This window comes from Neodiprion virginianus, chromosome 4, assembly GCF_021901495.1.
Source record: "Neodiprion virginianus isolate iyNeoVirg1 chromosome 4, iyNeoVirg1.1, whole genome shotgun sequence".
Lineage (NCBI taxonomy): Eukaryota > Metazoa > Arthropoda > Insecta > Hymenoptera > Diprionidae > Neodiprion > Neodiprion virginianus.
The window spans coordinates 4,075,251-4,103,186 of record NC_060880.1 but is presented as its reverse complement, the minus strand read 5'-3'; the positions used below and the strand labels follow the sequence as shown (position 1 = coordinate 4,103,186).

The window sequence follows — 27,936 nt, the reverse complement described above, 5'->3', positions numbered from 1 at the left end:
TGTCTGTTTGAAAATCACTGAGAGTGACCTCCGGTTGTTTATCCAATTGCGCCGCACTCGGCGTACATCGTCTCAGAGTCAGTAAGTTGTAAGCATTCCTCGAGTCAAGATGCAAAGACTGATCGTATGGAGCTTCGTCTTTCTGACGCTCGTCGCCTCAGCCCTTGCTGTTCAGGGCGTGAAAACGAGCGGAGGGCGGAAAATCGGCGGTATAAATTCTGCCAATTCGGTAGCATCGAACAACACCGGACTTTGCTACATGAGAGTTCCGTAAGTATATATATATATATGCATTTATTAAACGTAAACAGAACCGATCGTAAAACCGGGATTTTTCAAATTCGATTTTGGATATCGGAGAAACAGAAGACTGCCGACGTATTCGACGTACGAAGGCTGACAGAAGTGCCGATCCTTGGCCCAACGAAAATACGGAATCGGCTGACAATGTCGAAATCGTGATCGAAGCGTAATTTGCAATACATGTTATTTTCGAAATGGTAAATCGGTTCGTTCAGAGGAGAAATTCACTTCGGGACTATCGTGAATTTCGGTGTAGATAGTCTTTGGTTTCGCAATATTCCGATGTAACGCGACGATGAAACTTGTTTCGATGATCGTTACATCGCCGTGCACACCGATTCAGCCTATGACTAATTCATCGACGTGTCCTCGTTAGCAATGCGAAGGGAGTCTCACCGCGTAGTCACGTTTATAAATATACTCGGTAATATTTTGCTCAACTCAAACGATCGATTGATCGATCGCCGGTTAGCTGTAGATTATTAGATCTATGCTCACTTTAACACTGATTTGCAAATTTTCACTACAAATAGAACCTTATTGTGCGCATTCTTTTCAGCAGTTAAAAAACGTCCCTGCCTCACTAATTGTAAGAGTTGCTCGCCTCATATAACTATTTTGAATATAATCAAGGTTTGATGAAAGCAACGCGTCGCAAAACATTTTTTCTCAGTTCAAAATGAAAGTTAGGAAAAGTCCAGTTTTACAGACATTGTTTGCGAATCTTCCGATGAAACCTTTACTTTTTTCGAAATGTGGTAGAAACACAGTGAGAGAAATACGTTCTAAATGTGACTAAAGTTCTGTTAGTATCGAAAATCTCTCCCTTTTTACTACTTTTAATCTCAATCGCCTACAATTCCGACGCTATGATTCTTCTGGCTTGCTTCAAATTCAACGGCATGTAATTATCTAGTGATAAGTTCGTGAAATAAACGAAAATTTTCTTCCCACAGGTACAGTCATTGGGTAGCTCTTAACGGAACGAATACAACAAGTCGTCCGGTATCCCCATTGCCGAGGTATCCTTCCGCGGTAAGAGCTGAAACATGGTTGGAAACGAAATTTGACGTCCTGTTTGATTCTCATCGAAAACCGGATTCCAATATAACTAGGAGAAATAAAACATACCGAATTACTCTGATCGTTAAAATAATTCATAATTTTCTATAACATCAGATACTTGTATTTTTTCACAATTCAATGTTTACTCCAGTGTCTTGATAACCACCGCTGCAGGTCAACTCAAGATAAGAGAAGGAAAACAATTTTTAAACAATTGATCACTCAGTTACTCATTCACTCGTTTTACCTAATGAGAACAAAAACGCAGTTAGAAGTTCGGTTTATCTCTGACAAATAAATTGAAAAAGAAAAGTTAGATTCAGTCAGGATGTAATCAGACTGCTACATTCAAGTAATGACGTGTTTTTCAAACTGTTAAACAATTTTCGATACTATCAACAGCGCTTAAATTATTATCAAACGCATTTTAGTTTATCATCGGTTAATTCCTCGGCCGTACTCGTAATTCGTGACTAAACGAAAGCTCGAAAAAGCTCTAAAATCAAATTCAACTCCACCATTCATTTTTCAGCAAGGCAATCAACCCTGGGTGACACTGGTTGACTGCTGTGAGGGTTTTGTGCGAAACGGTACATCGGACAACTGCATTGCTCACTGTGATCGTGGCTGCGAGGGTGGACGATGTACGGGGCCGAACATTTGCTCCTGCGAGCCGGGCTGGGCGGCTGAAAACGGGGTGTGCAAGCCGGTATGTTCGCGGCCATGCCGTCCCCACGCCTACTGCTTTTCTCCTGAACAATGCATTTGCCAACTCGGCTACATATCCGACGGAAACGATCAGTGCATACCCGTTTGTCCCGGCGGCTGCACCAACGGGGACTGCATCGCACCAAGGACATGTCGATGTAAACCTGGTTACACCCTGACTGATCTGAACCAGTGCGTTCCCACTTGCGAGGGCGGCTGTCCTCACGGCGAATGCACCGCTCCTGGCGTTTGTACCTGCTACACAGGGTAGGTGAAGACGGTGGTTGAAGTATCTGTGCGATATGGTGATTCGTTTTTTAACTTTTTGTTTTTTCAGTATTTTTCACAAATTTTTCGAGTGGCACCTTAAAAACAAAATTGTTAAAAAATGAACCACCCTACTGTGCGAGGTCCGAAAGGTCAAAATTATATGCGAGACACAGATTCGGAAGCAGAATCCAGTAGCTCAAGTTCTAAATATCAATTACTGCTCCGCTCTATCCAGAAGAAGTCATTCGCACTCGTTGCCATATCGTTCAAGCAGTTTCTCCGACTGTTGGGTACATTATCCCTTCCATTGGAGCAAGGCTGATAACGGTTGTCCAAGTATTAAAACCACTCACGCCAACATGATTCAGTTTATTGAATCCCTCCTCCTCTGGCCCAGCACTGATATAAATATTCGTCAAAATCTGAGCTCTACCTTTGACGCCAACCTTGGTTCTCTAATTATAATCATTTCAGGTACGTGAATCCACCAGGTGAGACGGAGGCTTGTATCGCACACTGTCCCAATGGCTGCTTGAACGGTGAGTGCACGTCTCCAGGAGTTTGTACATGCAGGCCAGGGATGACTCGGGACACCAGCGGGAGATGCGTCGCTGAGTGTGAAGGTGGGTGTCCAAACGGCTACTGCGTGGGGCACAACAGGTGCGAATGCAACTCCGGATTCGTGCTCAATCCCGCGACGGGGAAGTGCTCCGGTACCTGCCAGTATCCTTGCTTGAACGGAGAGTGCACCGGAGCCAACGTCTGCACTTGTAAACAAGGCTACGTCCTCGATACTTCCGATCCGACCCGCAGCCGTTGCATCGCATCTTGTCCCGGTGGGTGTCCTAACGGTGTCTGCTCTGGACCAAACTTCTGCATCTGTAATCCTGGCTACATCAAAGACCGCAGTGTCAAGGGACGTCAACGTTGCGTGCCCCGGCATTAGGGGGCGCTCGAATATTTTCTTATAATGTATTTTATTGTTTACTCGAAATCTTGAGTAAATCCAAGAGATTCGAGCAATTTTTTGTACAACTTGAAGGCGCAGCTGTATCGTTTGCTTAATAAATTCTTTATCACTGTGCTTGGTCATTCACACTGCATATGTTTATACTCGCAGACGCTTGTCTGACGTGATGTGATAACGAGATCAGTCGCCGTGACGCTTCTGTACTGTCCGGCCCCTTATGGTCACTTCTATCCAACACTTGCGTAGTGCACTTTGGGACAATTTTGCAAGTAAGTAAAAAATATGTTGTAACCTAAACCTGAAGAGCGAACGAATTATAATGAATACACAAATTTGAAGAAGAAAACCACATTGTTTATCTATATGAAAAGAATGGTTTAAAGGAAGTAAGTGAATCATCCTGTTCAGACCATTCTATTGATACATTTTATCAACAGCATGGTTTTTACATATTTCATGCATTAAATGAAGTACTTGTGATTGTTTCTCCATGTGTCGTATGCGAGTTAATTAACTCCTAATGTATAATATTTGAAAAACTCAACTATTACAGAATATAACACATGCACATGTTATATTCCTTTACTGAAGAAAGGTTGAAGAAAATCTCAACGCCTATAAAACAGAGCAACTGATCTAACAATAAATCGCAATCTGCTTACAATAACAACGCCTACATCCGGATTCCTGAATGTATGGAACACTATGAAGCCCCCACTGTTGGTGGGAGTGATAAGGTCTTCTTTGCGCTGAGAGTGGCAGTACGAATGCGGGTGTTTTCTTACCACCTTCGAAGAGTAGACTGAGCAACATGACAGTTGGAGTAATTTTCTCAATCGCGATCGCAGTTCTTACGATATGTATCGTGCATGGTGATAAACTGAAGGGTGATAGGGACGCGATATGTATACGGACTATCAGGTAAAATTATAATGAATTAAAAACTAAATGAGGCATATGATTTTATACAAATATGATAACGAGTGTATAATGTGCAGTATCTGTTTCTCCTCAGTAAGAACGAATCCCATTACATTCCATACTTAGAGACGTACAGACAACACATACTGCGAGGCTATCGCGTCAGGGTTCGTACGAACTTCAGACAGGAGGTAAGGATACCTCAAAGTATTAGAAAAATGACGAAGCAGTTGTATCTCGAAGTTGCGTATTACTCTGAAAAAAAGGTTGCAATAATTTCCACAACTTTCAGTACCACACTACCTACTCAACGGAGGCAGCATGCTGCGAGGGTTACAGCAACGTGAACGAGGTGTGCATACCAGTGTGTTCGGGTTCGTGCGAGAACGGAAAGTGCGTAAAGCCGGAAGTGTGCGAATGTGATATGAACTATAAGCTGGATTTTTTCGGTCAGAAGTGCGACCCGGTCTGCAGATCCTCCTGCAATTTCGGAAGCTGCACAGCACCGGATGTCTGCACCTGCAACGACGGCTACAGACCAACGGACGTCTGGCACAACTGCGAACCAGTCTGCTCCTTCGAGTGCAAGAACGGCTACTGCGTCGAACCGGAGATCTGCAGTTGCCACGAAGGCTACGAGAAGAACAGTACCGCAGAGTGCCTTCCGGTATGCGAACGACCTTGCGTAAACGGTCATTGCGTTGCACCGGATTCATGTCGGTGTGACGACGGCTTCCGGAAAACTCAGAACGACGTTTTTGCCTGTGAACCAAACTGCGATCCACCCTGCGTTTTCGGCTCCTGCACCGCCACCGACGTCTGCACCTGCGACACAGGCTACGCCATAGTTCCTGGATCGAATTCCACCTGCACTCCGGTCTGCAACCAGCCCTGCGTTTTTGGGACATGCATTGCACCCGACACGTGCTCGTGTATCGATGGATACGTGCTGAGCACCCGATCCAATTACCTTTGCGAGCCGGTCTGCGAGGAGGAGTGTCATCGAGGAAGGTGCGTCGCTCCTGAGGTCTGCGAGTGCATCGATGGTCACGTTATGAAGGGGTCTAGATGCGTGCCCTCCTGTGATCCCGAGTGCGTGAATGGAATCTGCGATAGTCCCGGCATCTGCAAGTGTCTTCAGGGCTTTGTCAAGGGCAATGATGAAAACTCTACCGTCTGTCAAGCTTTCTGCGAAAAGTGCGTCAATGGATCTTGTATCGCTCCAGGAGAGTGCCAGTGCACTTTTGGCTTCATCATGGACTATAACGACCCCGGAACCTGTATCAAGGCCTGTATTCCTGAATGCGTCAACGGTTTCTGCACCGCCCAAGGATGCCAATGCCGAGATGGATGGGGAGGTCAATCCTGCGCGGAGTCTCTTATCTGCTTTGTCAGACAACCGATCGAGGACGAGGTCCTCAAAATAGACAGGTGAGAGTTGGTTATTGACAGTCCTGCATTTTCGATACTAAGCTAGTTCATACTCGAAATAAACAAAAAACTATTCCTCGAGCCAGCCAAATCGTCTATGAATACGAGACGCTCAATGCCGTTCAAAATGTCGATCAAAATTCGACGGGAACGTCTTTTGAGAGACCACCGTGCAGCGAACGGTGCATCGCTGAGGTTGAGAACAGCGTTGACAACTTTACTGATCATTTGCGGAAAGAAGTACTGTACTTTTTCCAATTTGGTGAGTCAAGTGATTATAGCCTGAAAATTTTACGGTGCATCGAATTTTGGACGTGGATGATATTTTATTTGGCACAGATTCACCGTGCAACGTTGTATCGGCCCAGACTAGTATCTCCAAGACTTACGCCAGCGTGATAGGCGGGGTGATCGGTATCATACTGTGCTCGGCGGTCGTCTACGGTCTATATTTAACGAAGTTAAAGCGGAAGCCAAAGTCACCGAGTAACCGTAAGCAAAATTGTACTTAGTTGGCGTCGTATTTTCTTCGTTGCGCGTAATCTTGTCACAACATCATTAGCTCTTTCCGCTCTGATTTCATGGCTGGTCCCAAAGAATGCGTATACGTGGAAGAAACGGAGGACGAATGCGACAGCATCTCTCAATCGTACGTGAATATCGTCAACTCTCCGTGAATCATCATCTAATAATGCAATAATTATGGATAAGTACTTTTGAAAGAAAAAATATAGCCAATTGTTGTTTAGGGAAGTGAGATGTTGTAGTAGTAACAACGTCGACGAGAAGCGCGTCACATAGGACGACAGGAGTGATATCTGCTAGGCTGTATTTAATAAATACGCGTAAACAACCATTATCCAAGTGTTATCAGAGACATATCCTTTATTACTGATTAAACAAACGTTTGCTGCGTGCTCTTTGTAGTCTGAATAATCTAGAACAGAAGCTACTGCTGTGCACTCTTTGTTCCGCAGTTAAGCGTCACAGCTTTTGTAAGTACCGAAAATTTTAAACCTCCAGAAACTACTTCTGTACTGAAAAGTGAGTATGCTTCGACAAACAACATTAACCCTAACAGGTCACTCGGGGCGAATTTTACTCAAAACATTTTTCAAACTGCTCGTAGAGTCAGTCAGATGGGGAAATGAGTACCGTGGCTCCATTCTTCATGCGAAATAAAGACTTTTTTTCGACACTTTTGGCACTTTCTTTTACTTTGCCGGTATTTTACAATATTTAAACATTCAATTTTGGTTAGGAGAACTGAGAGAGCTTTTTCCGCGATCCTTAAACAAACTTAGATATGTTTTTTTTTTAGATGTTTAGAACTCATCTTTGAAGCAAAATATCACGTTTGGGGCGAACTTCACCCACTGTGACTGGTATGCGATTTTACCGCGGTGTGACCTACTAGGTATAAAGGATGAATTTTCAAGTGTAGCGAAGCTGGTTCTTAAGTAGAGAACCGTCAGTGGAGAAGTCAATTATGACACAAACACCTACGTAAAATTCGAAGCTTTAATTAGCTGCAGTTCTTTCCGTTATTATGCATTGTATTCACCGCAGTGGAAAAACGCTGCGTCCGCTTCACTTGATATGACCGTTCAAATGCAAGTGGGAGAGATAACACCGGCTCCACAGTTAGAATTGTCGGTTTTATTTTTTCACTTTCATTCCAAACTGATTGCTGCAAACGGTAGCTTGGCAAGAGAGAATTACAATGCTGACGTTTCCAATTATCCTGTCGATCGCGATACACTTTATCGTCTTTTCAACGTCGCAATCAACCGCTTTGCGTGGAAGTCCTCAAGCTGTGTGCAAAAAGAGTGTAAGGTAAGATATATTTCACGAATTGTCAATTTCCTTCAATATTAATTAAATCCTGACCGAGCCAAATTCTGCATTATTGATAAGAAAAAAAATTAGATTACAGAGAGTTGAAGTCTCACGCACGTGGCTGACATTTCGAAGTGACGTTTTTTTTTTCTTCTTGTCTTGCTGTCTAATTTTTTTTCTCAATATAAATTACCGTGGATGAAACAAAACTGTGACGGAAAGTCGAGAAAAAGTTATTATTTAAAACAAAAACAATAACCTGCATTTGTAAGCATTATCATAAACGTACGAATAGTTTAATTTTTCAAATTTTCAATTCAGGTTCTGTGTTCCTAGTAACAATCCACGACATAGACGGAGAAAAGTTAGATTTCCAAAATTATAGAAATCGTAACGATTTTCGCTACTTGCGGTTATTTGCATTACTGTCATGATTATACTTTATCCAAGATGGTTATCATTGATGAAAAATCTCAATAAGTAAGAAAAATAGAAATTCGCTTAAAAAAATGTTTCAAATTTCAAATCCAAACAAACTTGGCTCAGTTCTAGGAAATCTCGTTACGTTCCATACCATGACTATTATCAAAATAGACGACTGGAATTTTTCCACCCACCGAGATGGCGTACCAACTGGAAAATCGAGGTAGGAATACGACGATCGCTTCTCTTTCGGCACGGTCACTCTGCGATTTTATTTCCGCCTGACATTTTCCATCGTTTTGCAGTACTACACGTCGTGGTCAATCGTAGATATATGCTGCTTTGGTTACGACAATGTGCATGGTAGCTGCATGCCACACTGTCCATTGGGATGCAAGAACGGCAACTGCGTCCAGCCCTTCATGTGCGAGTGCAACAAAGGCTACACAAAGCTTAACGATTTATCAGGATGCAGTCCGATATGCGAGAAACCCTGCATTTTCGGAAAGTGCACCGCTCCAAACACCTGCACCTGCGACGAGGGCTTCGAGTACAACGCTGAGACCATGACTTGCTTTCCAAAGTGTCCTTCCGGTTGCGAAAACGGGTGGTGCATCAAACCTAACAAATGCATCTGCCACTTCGGTTACGCGATGAGCGATGATAACAAGTGTCTTCCGACATGCAGCCACGACTGCGTAAACGGAAAGTGCATTGATGCCGAAGTCTGCGGCTGCGACGATGGCTTCGAACCGTCGCGACTGAACGCCTTCACCTGCGAGCCACGTTGCAGCAAAACTTGCATCTTTGGGAACTGCACCGCACCAGAAAAGTGCACCTGTAACGAGGGCTTCGAGCTTGGTCAAGACGGTCACACGTGCAAACCGGTCTGCGGTTTCCCCTGCAACAACGGATGGTGCGCGGCGCCTGACATCTGCAAGTGCAATCCGGGCTTCGAGAAGAACGAGGACGACGAGTGCGTTCCAGCCTGCAGAATTCCCTGCGAAACGCGTTGCGTCGCTCCCGACGTCTGCAACCCCTGCAAAGATGGCTTCCAGCTCTTCCAACGCAGCGTCAACGAGTCCGTCTGCGAGCCGGTCTGCGAGCAGGGGTGCTTCCTCGGCACCTGCGTAGCTCCCGGAGTCTGCGCATGTCGCGCAGGCTATCGCCTAGCCAATCGTACCTGCGAACCGGTCTGCGCAAGGGACTGCGAAAACGGCTTCTGCGCAGAGCCCGATGTCTGCCGATGCGATCCGGGATTCAACGAGACCCAGGACGGCCGGTGCGAGCCCGTCTGCGAGCGGCCCTGCGTCAACGGACGGTGCGTAGCACCTGACGTGTGCGAGTGTAAAGAGGGCTTCCAGCGATCCCCGGACGACATCTTCAGCTGCGAACCGCGGTGCGAGCCGCCCTGTGCTTTCGGCGTCTGTATCGGACCCGGTGTCTGCGCCTGCGGCACCGGGCTTAAGTTCGATAATGCCACTAAAGACTGTCAGCCCGTGTGCACGAAGCCCTGTGTCAACGGGATTTGCGAGAGTCCTGAGAGATGCGAATGCCTCGAGGGATATGAGAAGTCCGAAGTGGAGTCGAACGTCTGTCAGCCTGTATGTGAAAAGTGCGTTAATGGCTCCTGCGTCGCTCCAGGTCAGTGCGACTGCCAAGCTCCTTTTGTCAAGGACGAAAAGGACCCTGGAATCTGTCGACTCACCTGCCAGCCACGCTGCAGCCATGGCACGTGCGCTCGGGATGCGTCATGTCTATGCTCTTTTGGATGGGCAGGAAGTTCTTGCGACCAGCCGTCGTTGTGTGTCATCGCTGTGCAAGCTCACCGCAACTCTGTTCAAGCAACGAGGTGATAGTGCGATTCCTTATTTGTATCCTGGGCATTATATTTTTTTTTCAATTTATGTTGATCGGATGTTTTTTTATGAGATGCTCACATGATTAGAATTCTGAATTGTTAGCAAAGAAAAATCTGACTCCAAAACAGTAACATCTGCCTGATATCGCTGTTTATTATTTCTGGCAGGAAGCTCTAGCTTTAATCTTCCGATGTTGATGAACTCAGCTTTCAGAATATCATTAGAGAGAATTGTTTTCATCCGGGAGGCCCATCCATTCACATTCCATCATCACGCGTATACGTATGCACGAAATTACAAACTGCAGAAATTATAATTTAATGCATTTTTGGAATATTTTTAGCAAGCTTCCGGAATTTAATGGAACCGCGGTCACGAATGAAAGTCTTGGAAATGAGTGGGGCGCACCATCTTGTCGATCGGAATGTTCTAGCCAGCTTGTCAACATGACAATCAACTTGACGAAAGCTTCCGCGGACACGGTTTATCACTTCATATCCATAGGTAAGGCAGATCAACATGCCTTTAGTAAGATCCTCTGTTCTTTTGCTTCCGTGAACCGTTGGTCATAATTGATAAAATCATTTGCTTGTCGTGCTTTCAGACTCATCGTGCAACATTGTCACCGCTCATCGAAACTTTTCGAAAACGCACAATAGCGCAATAGGAGCTGGAATTGGAGTTTTAATAATCGCTACCGTTGTTTGTGGCGCATACGTTACGAGAAGAAAATGGAAATCGAGGCACATGATGAAAAGTAAGTTTTCCGATGCAAGGAATGATTGAATAGTTGAAAAGTTTACTCGGACAGGCACCAGGTAAAGTAGTACCAACTAATTAACTGTGTGCCAAACCTACAATTGACCTTTTCCATCGGTGGAATTTTTTTGTGTATAAACCAAGTCCTTCACCTTCTATATTACAACTGTTAAATTTATTTTTTTTCTTTCAGGTGAATCAACACAGTGTATACAGTATAATAGCTCGGAAAATATCTCGGAGGATACGTAAATTTAAACTATTTTCTCTAACGAATTATTGAAACTCATTTATTTATGCCGCGTTCTATATTTCATTGTGCGAATATATTAACGTGGAACATTTTAATTTGAAACAGCTGTAATCTGATCAGAAAAAGGCGACGCAATGTGTTTTATGATTAAGTGTAAGAATGGTAGTCTACAGTCTATACTATTCGTAAAATTATCACATCGAAGTAATTCCTTACGTGAATAAAATTGTGGCTATGGGCTTTTTTGGTGCAAAGACTTTATTATTTTTATGGTAAAAGATTCTTGTACGATAAACCAATTGTTGCTATATTGCTCCGTTTCTTAGTAGCAGGAATATATTTTTCAATTGGACCTGTGTACATTCATTTTGTTTGAAGTACACCAGTTGCGGAAATTAATTATAACTGTAATAATTATTACTCAAGTTTCCGCGAGTGACCGATCGGTGCTCATGAATCATCAAGCGCACGAAAAATTTTTAAACCACATGAGGAAAATTTATTATTCGTAATACGATTATTACGCTCATCCATTTTATCTATCCGTGTGGAGATATTGTCATAATTTAATAGCGTGGTACGCAATGAAAATGCTAATTGTAGGTCAAATGTTATAGTGGTTATAAATTTTAAAAATATTGGTTATAAAAAAACAAAAAAAAAAAAAACCACAAGAGATTAATTGTGTCAGTCTACAGCTACGACCTTACATATAAAAACTTGTTTGTCAATCATAAAACAGGCGAGATGGAATCAATTACAAACAAGTTTCTGAGGTTGTAAGAGAAAATCATAACCCGCCGTAAACTGAATGGCGAAAAAAATTACTTCGCTAATAAGGTAGTTAACCCTAATAGGTCACTTAGCGTGAATTTTACAATATTTAAACAATCAGCCTGGTTAGGAAAACTGAGAGAGCTTTTTCTGCGATTCTTAAACAGTAGCCAGATATTTTTCGTTTTGATTTTTAAAACGTTTGGGGTTAATTTCATTCAGTGTGACTGTTAGACGATTCTACGGAGGTCTGATCTACTAGGATTAAGCTTTTTACTACATTTGAGTTATTACGTCAAGAGCGACAACAGCCACGTGCACAGTTTGAAATTGTAACATTGCTTCGGTCGCCGTTACTCATCAACCGCGATAAAATGCAACGCCGCGTCTCCATTTGTTGTCGCTGACCATCGCTGGTGGAAGCGATAAGCTGCCAGCACACTCAGGAGAGCTGTCTCAGTTTTTATTTTCATTCGAAACCGACTACCGTAGCTGGTAGCTCTAGAAAGAAAATTACGAAATGGCGGTTGAAATCAACTTGAAGACAGTGATAGTGCTTACAGTGTTTTCAGCGGTAAAATCAACTATTCTAAAAGATGGCCACCTTTCAACGCCTAATGTAACTGGCAGGTAAATTGTTTTCTGAAAGTTATAAGCAAGACCTTGGAAACGCCAAAAACCGATTCTCATCCTCGTAATACGGTGTTTTTAGCGATCTAAACCAATTTTTTCGTACATTTTATTCCGCAGTATGAAAGGATTTCATGACCTTTCCCGGCGTGTGACGTATCCAGAGAAAATATGGCGTGGCGGTGAGGAAACATTTATTCATAACGGCTACAGAAGCGATCCGGAGACAAGAAGTTTGACGAAACGTTCGGAAGTCGTAAATTGCCCTGTGGACTATACGAGAGACAGCATCTACAACAATTGTATACTACCCTGTTCACAACATAACTGTATTAACGGAAAGTGCGATGGTCGCACCGAATGCAAGTGTAACGACGGATACGTCAAGTCCCGAACCAATAGCTTCATCTGCCATCAAAAGTGCAGACCCTGCCTGCCTGGGGAATGCACCAAGTCGCAACTCTGTACCTGTGACAAAGGTTACAGGTTGAGTTCGAACCAACAAACTTGCGAACCGATATGTAATGATCCACACTGCGATGGAAAAATTTGCGTCAGTCCGGATCGCTGCTACAGGAGTTCGACCTACTACAAATTTTTATTCGGTCAGTATTGCAGTAGGGAGTGTGGGTTTGGCGAATGCGTTGGTCTTAATACCTGCGAATGCTTCAACGGCTACAATAAGACGAAAGATGGTCGGTGTTCCGATCCGATTTGTAACGAGGGGTGTGGACATGGTAAATGCGTTGGTCCTAATACCTGCGAATGCTTCAAAGGCTACAATAAGACGAAAGATGGTCGGTGTTTCAATCGGATTTGTAACAAAGTGTGTGGATTTGGCAAATGCGTTGGTCCTAATACCTGCGAATGCTTCAAAGGCTACAATAAGACGAAAGATGGTCGGTGTTCCGATCCGATTTGTAACGAGTGGTGTGGACATGGCAAATGCGTTGGTCCTAATACCTGCGAATGCTTCAGCAGCTACAATAAGACGAAAGATGGTCGACACACATATCGAATCTACAAAGAGTGCAAATTTTCATCATGTACCGGTCCAGATATCTGTACTTGTCATCCGGGGGACGAAAAGCCCTTTGAGAATTCGACAACGTGCGTTCCTCGCTGTACAAGATGTCACAACGGTACTTGCGTTGGCCCTGAGATTTGCCGTTGCCATGGTGGATTTGTAAATCCCAACGGTAATAATGGAACCTGCGTCAAACGCAAGTCGAAGAGTAACCATGACGTGTGTCCTGACAGTGGATGCGATTGCTGTCCTGGCTGGAAGGGGGAACCCCGCAACGCGTCACATTGGTGTGCTATCACGAATCGTCAGAACTCTACATACACAGCAAGGTCTGCAGCTCTTTTTCCATATTTGAAACTATTTTAAACAAGTTAAAAATGTAACCAATAATTTGTAATAGAAACATAGCTAATCAAAGTGCAAGCCAGCGTATGCTCAATTATATATATCGGTAAATTTCGGTAAAGAGCAGGAATAACAGGAGTACAAAATTTTCCACTTCAATATCACTAGACTGTGTTTCTCGTATACTCTGCTAGGAAGTGCTGGAAAAATTATTATTCCTACTTTTGACACACATTGTAATATTTTATGGAGGTTTCCGGATAACGTAAAATAGACAAGTACGAAAAATTGGACCAAAACAGTTTAGGATAGTGTGAATAATTAATTATTCATTCATTTATCTTGAGCTATATATGTTTCCTACATCGATCAATTTTACAAACGAAAAAAATATTAACAAATAAATATTCGTACGCATTGCAAGCCAACAAACTTTGGTCTATAATTGAACACATTTAACAAAAATGGACAGCGCAAAGTGTTTAAAATAAAAGTATAGTTCAATGTAGAACAAGCCATAAAATAGTATAAAGGGGAATGAAAGATATAATATCGCACAATGACAGTTAAAATGTTAATGCGAGAGTCGAGCGGATCAACAATATTGTACATAGAAGGGAGATCGAATGTAAATAATTTATTATGTTTGCTATTTTGTTTATCATGGTGATTTTACGTTTGCTAATTCTACATGTCGCCATGTCATCGTGAATTTGTTATCCGTTCATCACCCGATTAGAATTTAGTTCCTTACACACACTTCGAGAAATTTAGTCTTACACAAATTCAAAATCGATTTCTCTCTTTTTTCTCTATTTTTCAATACGTCTCCTTGAGGAATTACACCATATTACAACATGCAATTAATACCTTGTATGAAAGTTACGATATTTATCATTCGAATTACATTCTTTCGCCTACGCTGAGGCATCGCAAACAAACAATAATTTATCGTGTTTGCGCAACATTCGCAGTGAGCGGAAGGATTCGATAAGAACTAACAATACAATCGATTGTCATCGAATCATGTGGGACGGACCAATTTGTAAACAGGAATGTTCCGACCAACTCGATAATACCAGTATCAACTTCACCGGTTGTTTCACGGACATGGGTCACCGTCTCATAGAGATCGGTTAGTGAGTGAATTGCTGTAAAATCCTAGCATCGTTAACTTGCTTAGGTTAAATTTGGATTAAAAGTATTTTCCGACATATGCTACTGCATGGCTTATCACTCGTAACCGAGCTGCAGAAAACTTGCATGTAAATTGTTATTTAAAAAAAAAATTTTCGGTATATTTAGACTCACTGTGCAATCGTTCCGTTGAGAAGACTTTCTTGGAAAAAAACAGAATCTTGCTGATCGGAACTGGGATAGCAATTCTATTGATCGCAGTTTTCATCTGCATTATTGTTGCAGTAAAAAGAAGAGCCGAAACAACGGACAAAATATACAGTAAGTCTGTTGCACATGAAACTAGAAAAAAAATTACTCGAATATTTGGCGAAGAATGCATTCCGAAATTTCTGATTATTACTGTTAAAATTTTAAACGATCTTTATCTATTACTTGACATGTTTTTCATCATTTTTAAAATGTAGACGTGCATAATGAAATCACATGATTTCAGGTGAACCGGCAGAATACGTATCCAACAACTATATGGTAGAAAATGACATTTATTCGCAAAGTTCGACTGTGTGATTTGAAGTTTACCAACTCATGCGTTGAAAAATATTGCATACTCTTTGTATATATTATGTTAACTGTATATCTGTAAATATTCAATTATCATTTGTATTCTAAGGCCCAAGATCGTAAGATAGTTGACACGTGAATAGATCAAGTTTGCTCACAGAATAATGACGACACGTTCAGTGATCGATTTAAATACCTACCCTGATGAATCTCATTGACTGCAAAAAATTCCATTGCCGCATATTTTGGTCAACAAGATTATACGGGAACCGGAGTCGTCAATAAAATCTGCGCTGAAAGTTAAGGTAAAATCTTGTAAGTTTCAGTCCATGTGTGGTATTTTCATACGTAGAAAATAATAACCCGTACTTGCTACGATGTCGTTCTTTGGCGAAATATTTCTTTTCGTTGCAATTAAATAATTCAATTAAATTTTTTCACTCTGTGTCTGAGAAAAATATTGAAGGACAGTTATTTCAAACCTTACTTGTGTAATGATAAGGAATTTGGTGGTTGCTTAACCGTGATATGGTCATGACGCAGAACGTAACATTCGCGTCCGATGACGATGGCTAAAGTCCGTAGTTTACCACTAACTTTTCACTTCCCTAACACGTTGGTATTAGTGTGTTGGTTACAGTAGGATTTTCCGTACGTCCAAGCTTCTCGAATCTGCCTCACGTGAACACGAGGTAAAGTTGACTGTGAAGTGCACGCAGGATTATCGATCTTCTTATTCTTAAGGTTGAAAAAAAATGTTAAACACGAACTTGGTTTCCATCGATTGGAAAGAAATCTGACATTCTACCCAGATTCTCGGAAACATAACGTACCATTTGATTCCTGCTCGTAAGCAAAGTCGTTGTACGACAATCATCACAATTTGAATTACACATTAACTAGCGGCGTACCCGTCTTGAATAAACAAACAAAAGAATACTCTTCATATATTCTTGCAATCAACACGCTGATCCATTGGTGCACCAATTTTCAGTCTTTTGTAATCTCAAATGTAGTTCTAACGTAAAACCGTAAATTACTTACGAATCCATTTTGCATACACTTAACAATTTCAGATTCCCAGTGCAACGGTACGGAAACTTATGAGCCATTTTATGCGAAACATACTAATATAACGGCAGCAGCAATCTTGGCAGGCATAACATTTCTGTTCGGGATTATCAGCACTGCTTGCATCCTCCGGAAAAAAAAAGAAACAAAAGTCGACGAGAAAGGTAAAATTGTGGCTCGTTCAATAAAATTGCTATAATCACCTCGTGACTGTGAATTATAAATCGCGCGGTTATGCGTATAACTCACTTTCCTCACTTTGAGTAATCGTGCAATGCATATTTTTGCTTCTCCTGATTCCAATCGCTCGCTCACATTCGCGTTCTGTGTCTTTTAGATGTAACGGCGCGATTTGCGACCAACGAACACAACGAGGAAAACACACTTTATATGGCCACTGGGAGTCGTAGGCGATCTCCATATCCGACGACAAAATCGTACGATATGTTTTTTCCGATCTCTAACATCGAAAATAAAGCGTGCCGATCAGCTCAACAGTTCTGAAAGTCTACACCGCGCCAATTACCGATAAAAAAATATAGATAAACGAGTAGTCAGTCGAGAAATGGAAGTTTGATCTGTAGTGATTGATGAATTAGCTACCCCTTTGGCATGGAATTTTTTTTGTCACCGTTTATCGTCAAAAGCGAACGTCACTTTGCGATCTACTTTTCCTACTTAAATACCATTTAAAATCGTTACCAGTTTCCAGCGACTCCCACATTATTCGTATTATTTTCACAATAATGGGTTCAGTAAACAACTATATTCTTTCTATATTCGTACTCTGTAATTACACATATAAAATATAATATGGTAGAATAAGATATAGCGATAGAGATATTTCACTTACGCTACGTTAATAATATCCGAATTATAATTTTCATATTGTTATACTATAAAATTGACACTTTCCACGATGTCTGTGATGTACAAGATTTTTATATACGTTTATCATGCACCAACATAATCATTTATTTTCCTCACTCACGGAGCTAGTTTTTTTAGTATTCCTAAATTTATTATTCCAACCAAATAACGTTGACAGTTAAGAAATAAATTGAACTTAACGAGTTTATACATATTATGATGAAAAATTTCTTGCGTCATCTCAAGGTTGGCTTTCCCTGTGGCACAGATGTAAATGACCGCAAGCTATAAGCGTACTTTGTTCACCGCATTTGCGATAAGCCTACTACAGTTGTCTTGTACGTTGTCGATTGAAAAACTTCGGCAGGAATCAGTTTGATAATTCTCGGTCAGTGTTTAAGGGCAACAATTTATGAAACACATAGACTGGGTTCCGAGCATTTGATTTTTGATTTCCCATACTTTATGTGATACCGAAATATGGTTCTCTTCTGCGGCGCGAGATACTTTGGTCGGAACTCAGGGACAAAGTGTTGTGAGGATCATTCCGCTCGAAGCAAGCAATGCAAGTGATTTTATGAAATTACGAAAAATTATTAATCTCAGTGATTGTCATCCGGAAACAACATTGGACTTCACACGTGTCTGCTCGGTGACGGTGGGAGAGATAAGACTCAACACATAAGGTAGTCAGTTTTCTTGCTCTGCTTCATTTGTAACTAGCTTGTGACAGTGTTGGATTCGATGAAGCAAACTGCGATGCTAATTGGAAGTATCGGATGGTCAGCGACTGCATTGGTTGTTGGATGTTTGGTGTGTTCCGGCATCATGGCAGATAGTAGAGACGAGTGCTACGAACTACACAGGTGAAATGACAGATTTATTACACAACGCGTTATGGTGCTTTTCAAGATAAAAAATTCTCCCTGCGACCGTCAGTGGCGAAGTAAACCATCTCTAGTTTCCCGTGAATGTTTTGTTTCAACTTTCTACAGAAGGAGAAATTTCCTTTATGATCTGAAAATGTCACTTCAATAAGTTCGTTGTTTGAACTTGCGTATTTTTTGCAGTTATAACGCATCGCGTTCTATTCCGTACGAAGAGAGGTACTCTGAAACATGTTGGTGGTTCTTGACGTGCATTAGGACGCGCATAAAGTACAAAAATGAGGTGAGAAAATCTTTCCGCGCAGTGACGTTGAATATTAGTCAAGTCGATTCGTCTTAAATATTCGACTCATACCTTTGCATTATACTTTTTGTCACAGACATACGAGGCGTTCAGATTGAATAAGACGAAGTGCAGAAGATACGAAGATGATAGTAGGGATTATCAGCCACGATATTCCAAAGGCTACCGAAATTGCCAAAAGCCACGTATCTGTGACTGTAATGCAATCACAACGGAATGCGTTTCTATATGTGAACCTAGGGCTAAGTCAGGTGGGTTCATTTATTACTGCGGTGAAGGGTATGAGTTCAGCGACGACAGAACCAAGTGTTTGCCAAAGTGCAGCCCTTCTTGCACGGCGAACGCATACTGCCAGCAGCCAAACAACTGCGCGTGCAAGGCTGGGTACGTGGGTAACGGCACCAGTTGTTTGCCAGTATGCAAACAAGGCTGCGCCAACGGAATTTGCGAGGATCCTTATACGTGCCGTTGCGATGCTTACTGGAGCGGATCTTCCTGTGACGAGCCACTCGCATGTGTAGTTGCCTCGATGGCCTCCGAGAGTTATTCTAACGATACGCTAGCCAGGTGAGCACGGATATCTATTTGCGGCATGGACGATTTCTCACAAACCGTAACATGAATCGATTGTTGTACTGAAAAGTGGAGAGAACTTTATACAATCTATTCCAGCAAGTCGCATCCAAGTGCAATTTGACGAGTTTCTGAAAATTTATATGAATTTTCCTTTCAGGATGACGATTCCGTAATTTAAGGATTAACCACACAGACCATCTGTTTTGTATTAGCGGAATTGTGAATATAAAATACTCATCTAATCATGTTTTCGCGACGCTTACAGCAATCTTTCATTTACAATGGACACTGATGTTGAAGTGGAATATTCTAAAATTGCACGGACAGCGCCTGCGTGCGATCAAAAGTGTCCTGAGGAACTCTGGATGCACGCTTTCGGTTCTATCACATCTCGATCAAATGTGACTTACTATTTGATCCCTACAGGTGCGTGAGTCGATAGTGATAAACATCACAAGTTGTACCGCAGCGCATTTGCGAATCATTAATCTTTATCTCATATTTCCAGGTGTAACGTGCAATAACACCGAATATAAGGAGTTATTTTTTGCAAGACACGATAAAGTAATAGTAAGAGTAATGGTTGCAGGAATAGCGTTCTTGATAGTAGGAATAATTTGCATTGTGTGGGTTCTTCGCGGAAGAGAAAAATCAAACAACAAGTCAACCGGTAAGTTGGTCAGTGTTCTGAAGACTGAATACCGTTGAAGAACAAACATGAAATTTTCGTTCTCCTTTACACCTGGTTAATCGTCACAAAATTAATTCCCCTTATTTTTCCAATTATATATCTAATTTTCGTGGATTTCAGATAATATAGTCCAATATACGAGCAACGGATACATCGAAGAAAATCCACTTTACGAAGCCACTAAGACTACTGTTGACCATTGACTTTCTATTCTATCGGAATATGGTCGAAATGGTACATATCATGTACAATGCGATAGAGTTCCTCAAACAACTTGACGATCACGGTTTCCCTAGTAGAATTTTAAACTTTGATGAAATCATCGAGTGTATTCTTCAGCCACGTAAACGGTGGTCATATACTTATTAATAAGGTAGTTCAGTTCGATTCAGTTTCACGGAGGTGAAATGGGTAAAGTGAGAAGAAAGCCCTCGATGTGAATTCGATCCTCTATAAATTCCAATGAAGAAGTATATTTTTAATCAAGTTCCGTAGTAAAATTTAACCTGGGATTATTATGTGAAATTTGCGTCATCTTGCCAATTATCTCAGTCAGGTAGAAATTCAGAATTATCCAATGAGTTCTTCAAATCGTTAGGCAATCACATCGATTAACGGTTATTTAATAAGATCTATCCAGTGATTGCTGAGTAACTAAATTTATGCGATACTTTATTATTTTTCTTCTTTGGAATAGCATTTTATATCTCTCGGTGATTATCGATGTAAGAAAGAATATCATGGTATAAAATCGACGAAAATAAAGTAAAATATAAATAATTCTTGTACCTACATAACTTTACCGTATATTTGCCACTCCATGAGATAACATCATAAGTATTAGAAAATAGACACATGCATTATTCGAAAATAATTATTCGATAATCCGAAAAATTGCTGTGGATTGTCGCATTGTTGAAATGCTTTTCCTCGTTCCAAAATACTGATTGCAGTGTATCCAAACGCAATCTGTGGAATAAACCACTTTGACGGTTAAAAGATATAGCAAACCTCACGAGTCTCTGCAACTTGTCCAACATTAAAAAATATCTCTGAAAATATCAAAATGACAGTAGCCGATCCAAGGAGGATTCTGAGTACAAATCCCTACGTTACCGGCACAGCTCCCCCGCCCCTTCCGAGATAGCCTCCCGCCTCGTGAACATTCCGTAAAAGAGTTTTTCGGGTGGGGGGAGCTGTGCCGATAATGTAGGGATTTATACTCAGAACCTCCGTTGTATTCCTACTAATGACGGATTTTTTACGAAGTGATTGTGAGGAGTGGTCATGCATCGATTGTGCTACGTTCTTGTGCAAATCGTCAAGTGATTGATTAGCGAAAATATTACTTCCAATATCACACGTTATATTTTATATTGAGCCTGATTATGGCTATGCAGTAGAATACCGTGAAGGATTCGAAGTATCTTCGACCGTCGTCACCCAATGACTAAGCAAAACATTCATACTCGCTTGCTGACGGTGGTAGGGGTAAGATTCAATCGACGACACATTTTCAATTTCTGTTCCTGCGGATCATTTACTATCAGGTCTTGAAACTCTTGGCTTCGTTAGAAGAAGAAAAAAAGCCACGATGACGGTCAAGGTTCACGGATGGATCTGGACTATTTTGGCCATGGGATATTTGGTGTGGCTCGTTTGTACAGAAGATAATCAGACAGTGTGCCATAAAGTAGTGAGGTGAGGTTTAGCGTAAGGTTATTGGTTTCTTGTCCTGTTTTCAAGAATGAAGTATTGAATTCTCTGTGTCTCTAATTGATTGATACCGTTATTTTATACCCAAGTGAGTAATTTTTCTTCCAATCTAATCGCCCCATTCACTGGTTATCACAGATTCATTTTACAGGAACTTAGAATCACATTTGATCCCCTATCAGAGCAACTACACCGAAACGTGCTGGCTGTTCCTCACATGCGCCAGATCTCGTACGAAATACATAAACGAGGTATAACAGTGAAAATAGATTAAAATTTACTCGTCATAAGTTTTAGCCCCGTTTAATTATACTTTCTGTGACAGTCATATATGACGTATCGGTTGGAAAAAAAGTACTGCGATGGATTCAGAAACGCGAGTGGTACCTGTCAGAATTTGCGTTGCAAGAAGCGCGCAAACGCGTTTACCTGCGACTGCGAAAATAATCCAGGGGAATGTTTACACACATGCAAAACTTGTTACCAACGCATCAACACGAAATCACAGTGCCATAATCTATATTATTATGACAAAAACAAAATCTCATATTCTACACCATGTCCCAAAGTTTGCGCTCAAAAATGGTGTAAAGTGACGAAAGTATGCAATTGTCCGGGTGGTTACGTGAGTAACGGTGCAGCATGTCAACCAAAGTGCAAGCAAGGCTGTCTCCACGGAATATGCCAAGCTCCTAATTATTGCAAGTGCTACTGTGGCTGGGGCGGACCTTCTTGCGAAGAAGCACAACTATGCTTAGTCGCCTCTCCAATCCCTGGATCAGATAGGTATATCGAAATTGATATTTACTTGATTTTTCTGAAAGTGCTTCGTTGCAAGACAAAGCAGCCCAGGGTCAATGCCCCGTTAGTTTGATAACTGCATCTTCTGCGAATCAATTTCTCCCGGAAGTGGTTTGTTGTTGGATAAAACATAACTACTCACAAGGAATGTATCTGAGACCGATCTCTCCGATTCAATTTCTTTTGTAATATGTTATAGTAGACTAAAAACTAAGCGACGCGTATTTTTTTCTATCTGCCATTGAACACTTTAAGGGGGTGAAACCACCCTCCAAATGTGGTTTTTTTTTCTATCGGCAAGATCACAATTTTCATTTCTCGTAATGAAAAAATTTTTTCAGTTGGATTGGTTGGAAAATATTATGTTCTTGTAGATGAAACTGCCAAATCGCTCCTTGACGTGACTCACTGTGTATGGTGGTTTCACACACTTAAAGTATTTGATGTTAGATAAAAAAAATTCGCTTCGCTTAGTTTTTACTCTACTATAACATATTACAAAAGAAATCAAATCGGGGAGATCAACTTGGGATACATTCCTTGTTAGAGGTTCCATGCGCAGATGCCTCATTCAATATTAGAATAATTAAAACATAAAGCGATAATCTCATCGTTGTTTTACAGAGACACCAGCCAGCATGCAGTACTGAGCAAACCCTGCATAGCAGATCGTTCTTATGCCAGAGAAGCATTGCCTGCGTGCCATCAAAAGTGCCCCGAGGAACTTTATAAAAAAGCTGCTTTTTACATTTCGCCTTCCAAGACCAATGGACTTACGTACTATTTGATTCCCATCTGTTAGTAAAGGAATAACGTTGAACGTTGCAGTTGTAAAGTTATTGTTACAAATTAATTCATGAAAATTACACCGATCTGTATTCTTCGTTTATATTCCTATCGCTAAATTGATATAGTTTCATACTATGAGTGACATTAATCTTATATCTTCAGATACAAACTGCAGTACCACTGAACTAGATGAGACATTTCTGGAAAAACATAACAACTTGATAGCAGGAGTAATGCTAGGAATATTAGCAAGTTTGGCAATTATATGGATCTTCTACATTGCATGTATCGTGAAGCAAAAACGGAGAACGGAAAGTATGCCAAGTGGTAAGTTCGTGCTGAAGGATTTTGCTGTGTTCTTGATCAAGAGATCACAGCAGATAAAAACTTATGTTACCCACTTGCCTTACGCTTCGTTGTAAAGGATATTTTTTATTACACAGTCGATCAAATGTGAAAATTCCATTCGTTACAGATAAAATAGTGCAATATAGCAGCAACGAATTCATGGAAGAAAACTCAATTTACGTAGCCACCACAAACGACAACTGAATTTCCTTCCCGTTAACATGGTTGTGCAAGTATTTCTCAACCGAAAATTAGGAAGTACGCCTCAATTAGGATTAATTACACACGAAATTACGTATTCATACTGCAACACGTAATCTTAGCCTCGGTCACCACGTGAGGTTTTCGTTTCATTGTAAAGTATCAAACGAACTTCAACGTGATATGAAATTGATTACTCGATTGTCCTCAATTACCTACACTTATAAATGACGATGTGAGATGAATCAAATGATTCTTTCCATTGCTGAATCTATGTAATGATTTAACATTCTCGCCTGGAATGCATATCGTCTATATTAGAATATATCGAAGAAACGAATGAAATGTAATGATAAAAAATGGATTATTAGTCATAAGATAGTAAATTTCGAGTTATTATAATGTCAGGTTCCCATTTACAAAAATAGTTTAATCTGTAAAGTGTGTAGATTTGCTACTTGCAAATAATTATTCAACCACAGAATCTGAGGTTCAAAGGAGACGATTTAGTATTGTTGAATACAATGATTGAAGTGAGGAAAATAAAATCGAACGCAGAATTTGTGTTTGAATTTGGGCTCGATTACAGAACCGTAGATTTCAGGGTTGAATAATTTAATGACGCAATTGAATTTGGCTCCACGAGTGGCGAATCGAAGTATCGAATTTTATCGAAAAGAAAAAAAGACAAAGACAAAAAGACAAAGACAAAAAGACAAAGATGCAGGCCTAGCTTACCAGCGAAGCAGTCTTTATTAAATTTGATAGAAGCAGTCCATCGCTAAAGTTTACAGAGAATCGATCTTCAAGTTCGGTTAATCTCTTATTTTCTCAAACAGTTGATCTCTGATAATCAACTCATTTTTAAACATTCTGCGTTTACTGATATCACCGTGAACAATTATTTTTGAATATATTTTTTTTTTTTTTTGATACCACTTACTCTCTAAATCTTAATTAGTTGTGAGTAGTGTGTTTTTTCTTTTTTTTTTTTTTCATTTATTTATTACATATTTAAACTCACTGTGCAATCATTACACTCCAAAGGCTTTTTCGGTGAAAAACTGATCGTGCTGAGATAGGAATTCCATTAATCGCAGTATTCATCTGCACCATTTATGCTGTGAACAGAAGAGAAAAAGAAGGGATAAAAAGTTCGTTGTTTATCAAAAATGACAAAATTCACACGCTGTAATTCAATATTTCAATTGAATTCATTGAATTTGTGTCTGAGGAAAATATTGCATTGCGAGTATGTATATTTTTAGTTATCTTGAAAAATGTTAAGAAATTCACTGGCCGGTACACCGTGATGTGGTCAACATGCGGGACGTAACATCGTCGGCCGATGATGGTGGGAGGGATAGAGCCTCGTTGACCACGGACTTCAATTTCCGCAACCAGTCTGTACTGGCAATTATTACTTGAAACTGCTCGGGTATAAAAAGGATTACAATGCTCGCCAATACTGTCAGGTGGACCACGATTGTGCTGGTTACAGTAGGGTTTTCCGTACGTCCAAGCTTCTCGAATCTGCCTTACGTGAACACGAGGTAAAGTTGACTGTGAAGTGCACGCAGGATTATCGATCTTCTTATTCTTAAGGTTGAAAAAAATGTTAAACACGAACTTGGTTTCCATCGATTGGAAAGCAATCTGACTCGACGATTTGCCTTGTTCACCACTTGTACGTACGTAATTCATTCACAGCTGTCTAGAATTACGGAAAGTCCCTTATCAAGAGTCTTACACCAAGAAATGCTGGTTGTTCTTCACCTGCGACGGATCGCGTACCGGTTACATCATTGACGTCAGAGCAGCTCTTCACTGTGAACGTGAATCTGGAAAAAACGAAACAGCCTACGTTCACGAAAGCCAAAGATCTGTCAATAAGAGCAGATGTGACAGTGGCTTGGAAGGCGAACCCTGCGATGAGCCAGATCTGTGTGTAATCGCCGAACTCGACGGAGAAGAGGTTGCCAAACGAACCAGGTCAGTATCATTACCATTTTCGAATAGGACAAGATGTGTCAAGTAGCGGCGATTCTTCTACGCTCAAGTCCTAGCTAGTAAGGTTTCCGTACGACGAGCCGTTTTTTCCTGAATGTGGTGAATGTGGCGTTTCATTCTATTTTATAACAGGAACGATACTTCCGTAACCAACTGGCAAGAGTTCCCTGCTTGCCGACAGAAATGTCTCGACGAACTACGCGGAAAAGTTGTCCATTCTACCCAGATTCTCGGAAACATAACGTACCATTTGATTCCTGCTCGTAAGCAAAGTCGTTGTACGACAAGCATCACAATTTGAATTACACATTAACTAGCGGCGTATCCGTCTTGAATAAACAAACAAAAGAATACTCTTCATATATTCTTGCAATCAACACGCTGATCCATTGGTGCACCAATTTTCAGTCTTTTGTAATCTCAAATGTAGATCTAACGTAAAACCGTAAATTACTTACGAATCCATTTTGCATACTTAACAATTTCAGATTCCCAGTGCAACGCTACGGAAACTTATGAGCCATTTTATGCGAAACATACTGACATAACGGCAGCAGTAATCTTGGCAGGCATAACATTTCTGTTCGGGATTATCAGCACTGCTTGCATCCTCCGAAGAAAAAAAGGAACAAAAGTCGACGAGAAAGGTAAAATTGTGGCCCGTTCAATAAAATTGCTATGATCAATTCGCGACTGTGAATTATAAATCGCACGATTATGCGAATAACTCACTTTCCTCGCTTTGAGTAATCATGAAATTCATATTTTTGCCTCTCCTGATTCCAATCGCCCGCTGACACTCGAGTTCTTTTAGATACACCGACGCGATTTCCGACCAACGAATACAACGAGGAAAATGCACTTTATGTGGCCACTGGGAGTCGTAGGTGATCTCTATTTCCGACGACGGAATCGTACGATATGTTTTTTCCGATCTATGACACAGAAAATGAAGCGTGCCGATTAGCTCAACAGTTCTGAAAATTTGGACCACGCCAATCACCGATAAAAAAAAATATAGCTAAACAAGTAGTCAGTAGAGAAACGGAAATTTGATCTACAACGATTGAAGAATCAGCGACTCCTTCGATATGGAATTTTTCTCTCACCTTTTATCGACAAAAGCAAATGTCTCTTTGCAACCTACTTTACTTATTACTTAATTGCGATTTAAGATCGGTGATCAATTTCGTGTAACACCCACACTAGTCGTATTATTTTATTTGTAATTGTAATGGTCAAACGTCACTTATACTACATTATTGATATTCACATTATAATTTTCACATAGTTAAACTATAAATATAAAATTTTTGAGTCATTTCAAGCCTGCCTTTTTCTGTATGACCGATGTAAACAACCGCAAGCACACATACACGACGCACTTATTTTGTAATTATTGGCCAGTGTTTGGGATCGATAATTTATGCAATACTTCGACCGCGTTGCGGGAATTCGATTCTTAATATTCGACAGAGAATTCGATCCTTCTTTGCCATTTTTTGGACAGAATCCAGGGCGAAATGTCGCGAACATCGTTCCGTCGAAGCGATTATTTCCAGTAATTTTATGAAATTGTGAAATGAATGAATTGTGAAAAATTCGTAATGTCATTGATTGTCATCCGGAAACCACATTCTGAACACGTGTCCGCTCGGTGATGGTGGCAAAGATAAGTCTCAACACACCACAAGCTAAATATTTTGTGACAAGTGCCTACAGAGGAAGAAATTCCCTTTATTATCCGAAAATGGCAATTCAACAAAGATCACTGTTTGAGCTTGTGTATTTTTTGCAGTCATGACGCATAACGTTCCATTCCATACAAAGAGACTTACTCTGAGAGATGTTGGTTGTTTTTCGTATTCTTTCGGAAGCGCACGAATGACGCGAATGAGATGAGAAACGCTTCGTAAATAGCAACGTCGGATTTTATCCACTCGATTCGTCCTAAGAATTGAACTCAAACCTTTCAATTATACTTTTTGTCATAGAAATACGAGTCGTTTAGATTGAACGAGACGTGCTGCGAAGAATACGAAAATGAAAGTGAGAATTGTTACCTGTTTTAATTGTTATAACCTGGGTCAGCTGTATCAGCCGAATAAGAGGAAAATCGTAAAACACGTAAAACGGTAAGTTGACAAACGATTCGAGAAAGCGAGACTTGTTCCTGCTGTTCGCCAGAAAAAGAACCAAAATCAATGGTAAATTTATTCACGTATTTCATACGTCGGTATGCAACGTTAATTCAAAACGGAAATTCAATTGTTCAGCTTTCAACAAAAAGAAAAAAATTCATATCACAACAAGACGTATTCATATTTCGTCTGCATCAGACAATTTCATTTCGGCTTTCAAATTGCAGATTATCCAAATCGTTCGGATGGA

At 40.8% G+C, this 27,936-nt stretch overlaps 6 protein-coding genes across 10 annotated transcripts; all 6 read left to right on the top strand.

The window, feature by feature from the left end:
• The first annotated feature begins 33 nt into the window (after positions 1-33).
• On the top strand, positions 34-3,430 carry LOC124302537 (von Willebrand factor D and EGF domain-containing protein-like). Its single transcript, XM_046758808.1, has 4 exons — positions 34-270; positions 1,260-1,338; positions 1,901-2,343; positions 2,821-3,430. Exons 1-4 carry the CDS (start codon positions 110-112, stop codon positions 3,290-3,292), a joined length of 1,155 nt encoding a protein of 384 aa, XP_046614764.1. The 5' UTR covers positions 34-109; the 3' UTR covers positions 3,293-3,430.
• A 13-nt stretch (positions 3,431-3,443) lies between these two features.
• On the top strand, positions 3,444-11,058 carry LOC124302527 (neurogenic locus Notch protein-like). Of its 5 annotated transcripts, none has more exons than XM_046758786.1 (13): positions 3,444-3,585; positions 3,908-4,237; positions 4,332-4,428; positions 4,530-5,668; positions 5,755-5,930; positions 6,008-6,160; positions 6,231-6,317; positions 7,372-7,504; positions 8,054-8,153; positions 8,236-9,782; positions 10,136-10,296; positions 10,397-10,549; positions 10,745-11,058. In XM_046758786.1, the coding sequence occupies exons 2-13, from the start codon at positions 4,128-4,130 to the stop codon at positions 10,801-10,803; spliced, it is 3,915 nt and encodes a 1,304-aa protein (XP_046614742.1). In that variant the 5' UTR covers positions 3,444-3,585; positions 3,908-4,127; the 3' UTR covers positions 10,804-11,058. The 5 variants fall into 5 exon arrangements, with proteins under 5 accessions (XP_046614742.1, XP_046614744.1, XP_046614745.1 ...); XM_046758787.1 differs by having other exon boundaries at positions 3,452-3,585; positions 3,912-4,237; XM_046758788.1 differs by lacking the exon at positions 6,231-6,317.
• Positions 11,059-11,865: 807 nt separating this feature from the next.
• LOC124302024 (neurogenic locus notch homolog protein 1-like) lies at positions 11,866-15,888 on the top strand. Its single transcript, XM_046757769.1, has 5 exons — positions 11,866-12,208; positions 12,329-13,564; positions 14,555-14,715; positions 14,886-15,038; positions 15,214-15,888. Exons 1-5 carry the CDS (start codon positions 12,099-12,101, stop codon positions 15,285-15,287), a joined length of 1,734 nt encoding a protein of 577 aa, XP_046613725.1. The 5' UTR covers positions 11,866-12,098; the 3' UTR covers positions 15,288-15,888.
• A 472-nt stretch (positions 15,889-16,360) lies between these two features.
• Positions 16,361-20,427, top strand: LOC124302540 (uncharacterized). Its single transcript, XM_046758811.1, has 7 exons — positions 16,361-16,516; positions 16,690-16,789; positions 18,293-18,392; positions 18,490-18,980; positions 19,255-19,415; positions 19,498-19,659; positions 19,801-20,427. Exons 2-7 carry the CDS (start codon positions 16,743-16,745, stop codon positions 19,881-19,883), a joined length of 1,044 nt encoding a protein of 347 aa, XP_046614767.1. The 5' UTR covers positions 16,361-16,516; positions 16,690-16,742; the 3' UTR covers positions 19,884-20,427.
• Positions 20,428-21,114: 687 nt separating this feature from the next.
• On the top strand, positions 21,115-24,203 carry LOC124302539 (uncharacterized). Its single transcript, XM_046758810.1, has 7 exons — positions 21,115-21,171; positions 21,256-21,381; positions 21,548-21,647; positions 21,722-22,182; positions 22,822-22,994; positions 23,149-23,313; positions 23,462-24,203. The coding sequence occupies exons 2-7, from the start codon at positions 21,275-21,277 to the stop codon at positions 23,536-23,538; spliced, it is 1,083 nt and encodes a 360-aa protein (XP_046614766.1). The 5' UTR covers positions 21,115-21,171; positions 21,256-21,274; the 3' UTR covers positions 23,539-24,203.
• Positions 24,204-24,797: 594 nt separating this feature from the next.
• On the top strand, positions 24,798-26,815 carry LOC124302542 (uncharacterized). The gene is made up of 5 exons (XM_046758813.1): positions 24,798-25,088; positions 25,246-25,527; positions 25,678-25,808; positions 26,034-26,192; positions 26,360-26,815. Exons 1-5 carry the CDS (start codon positions 24,991-24,993, stop codon positions 26,434-26,436), a joined length of 747 nt encoding a protein of 248 aa, XP_046614769.1. The 5' UTR covers positions 24,798-24,990; the 3' UTR covers positions 26,437-26,815.
• Positions 26,816-27,936: the final 1,121 nt, after the last annotated feature.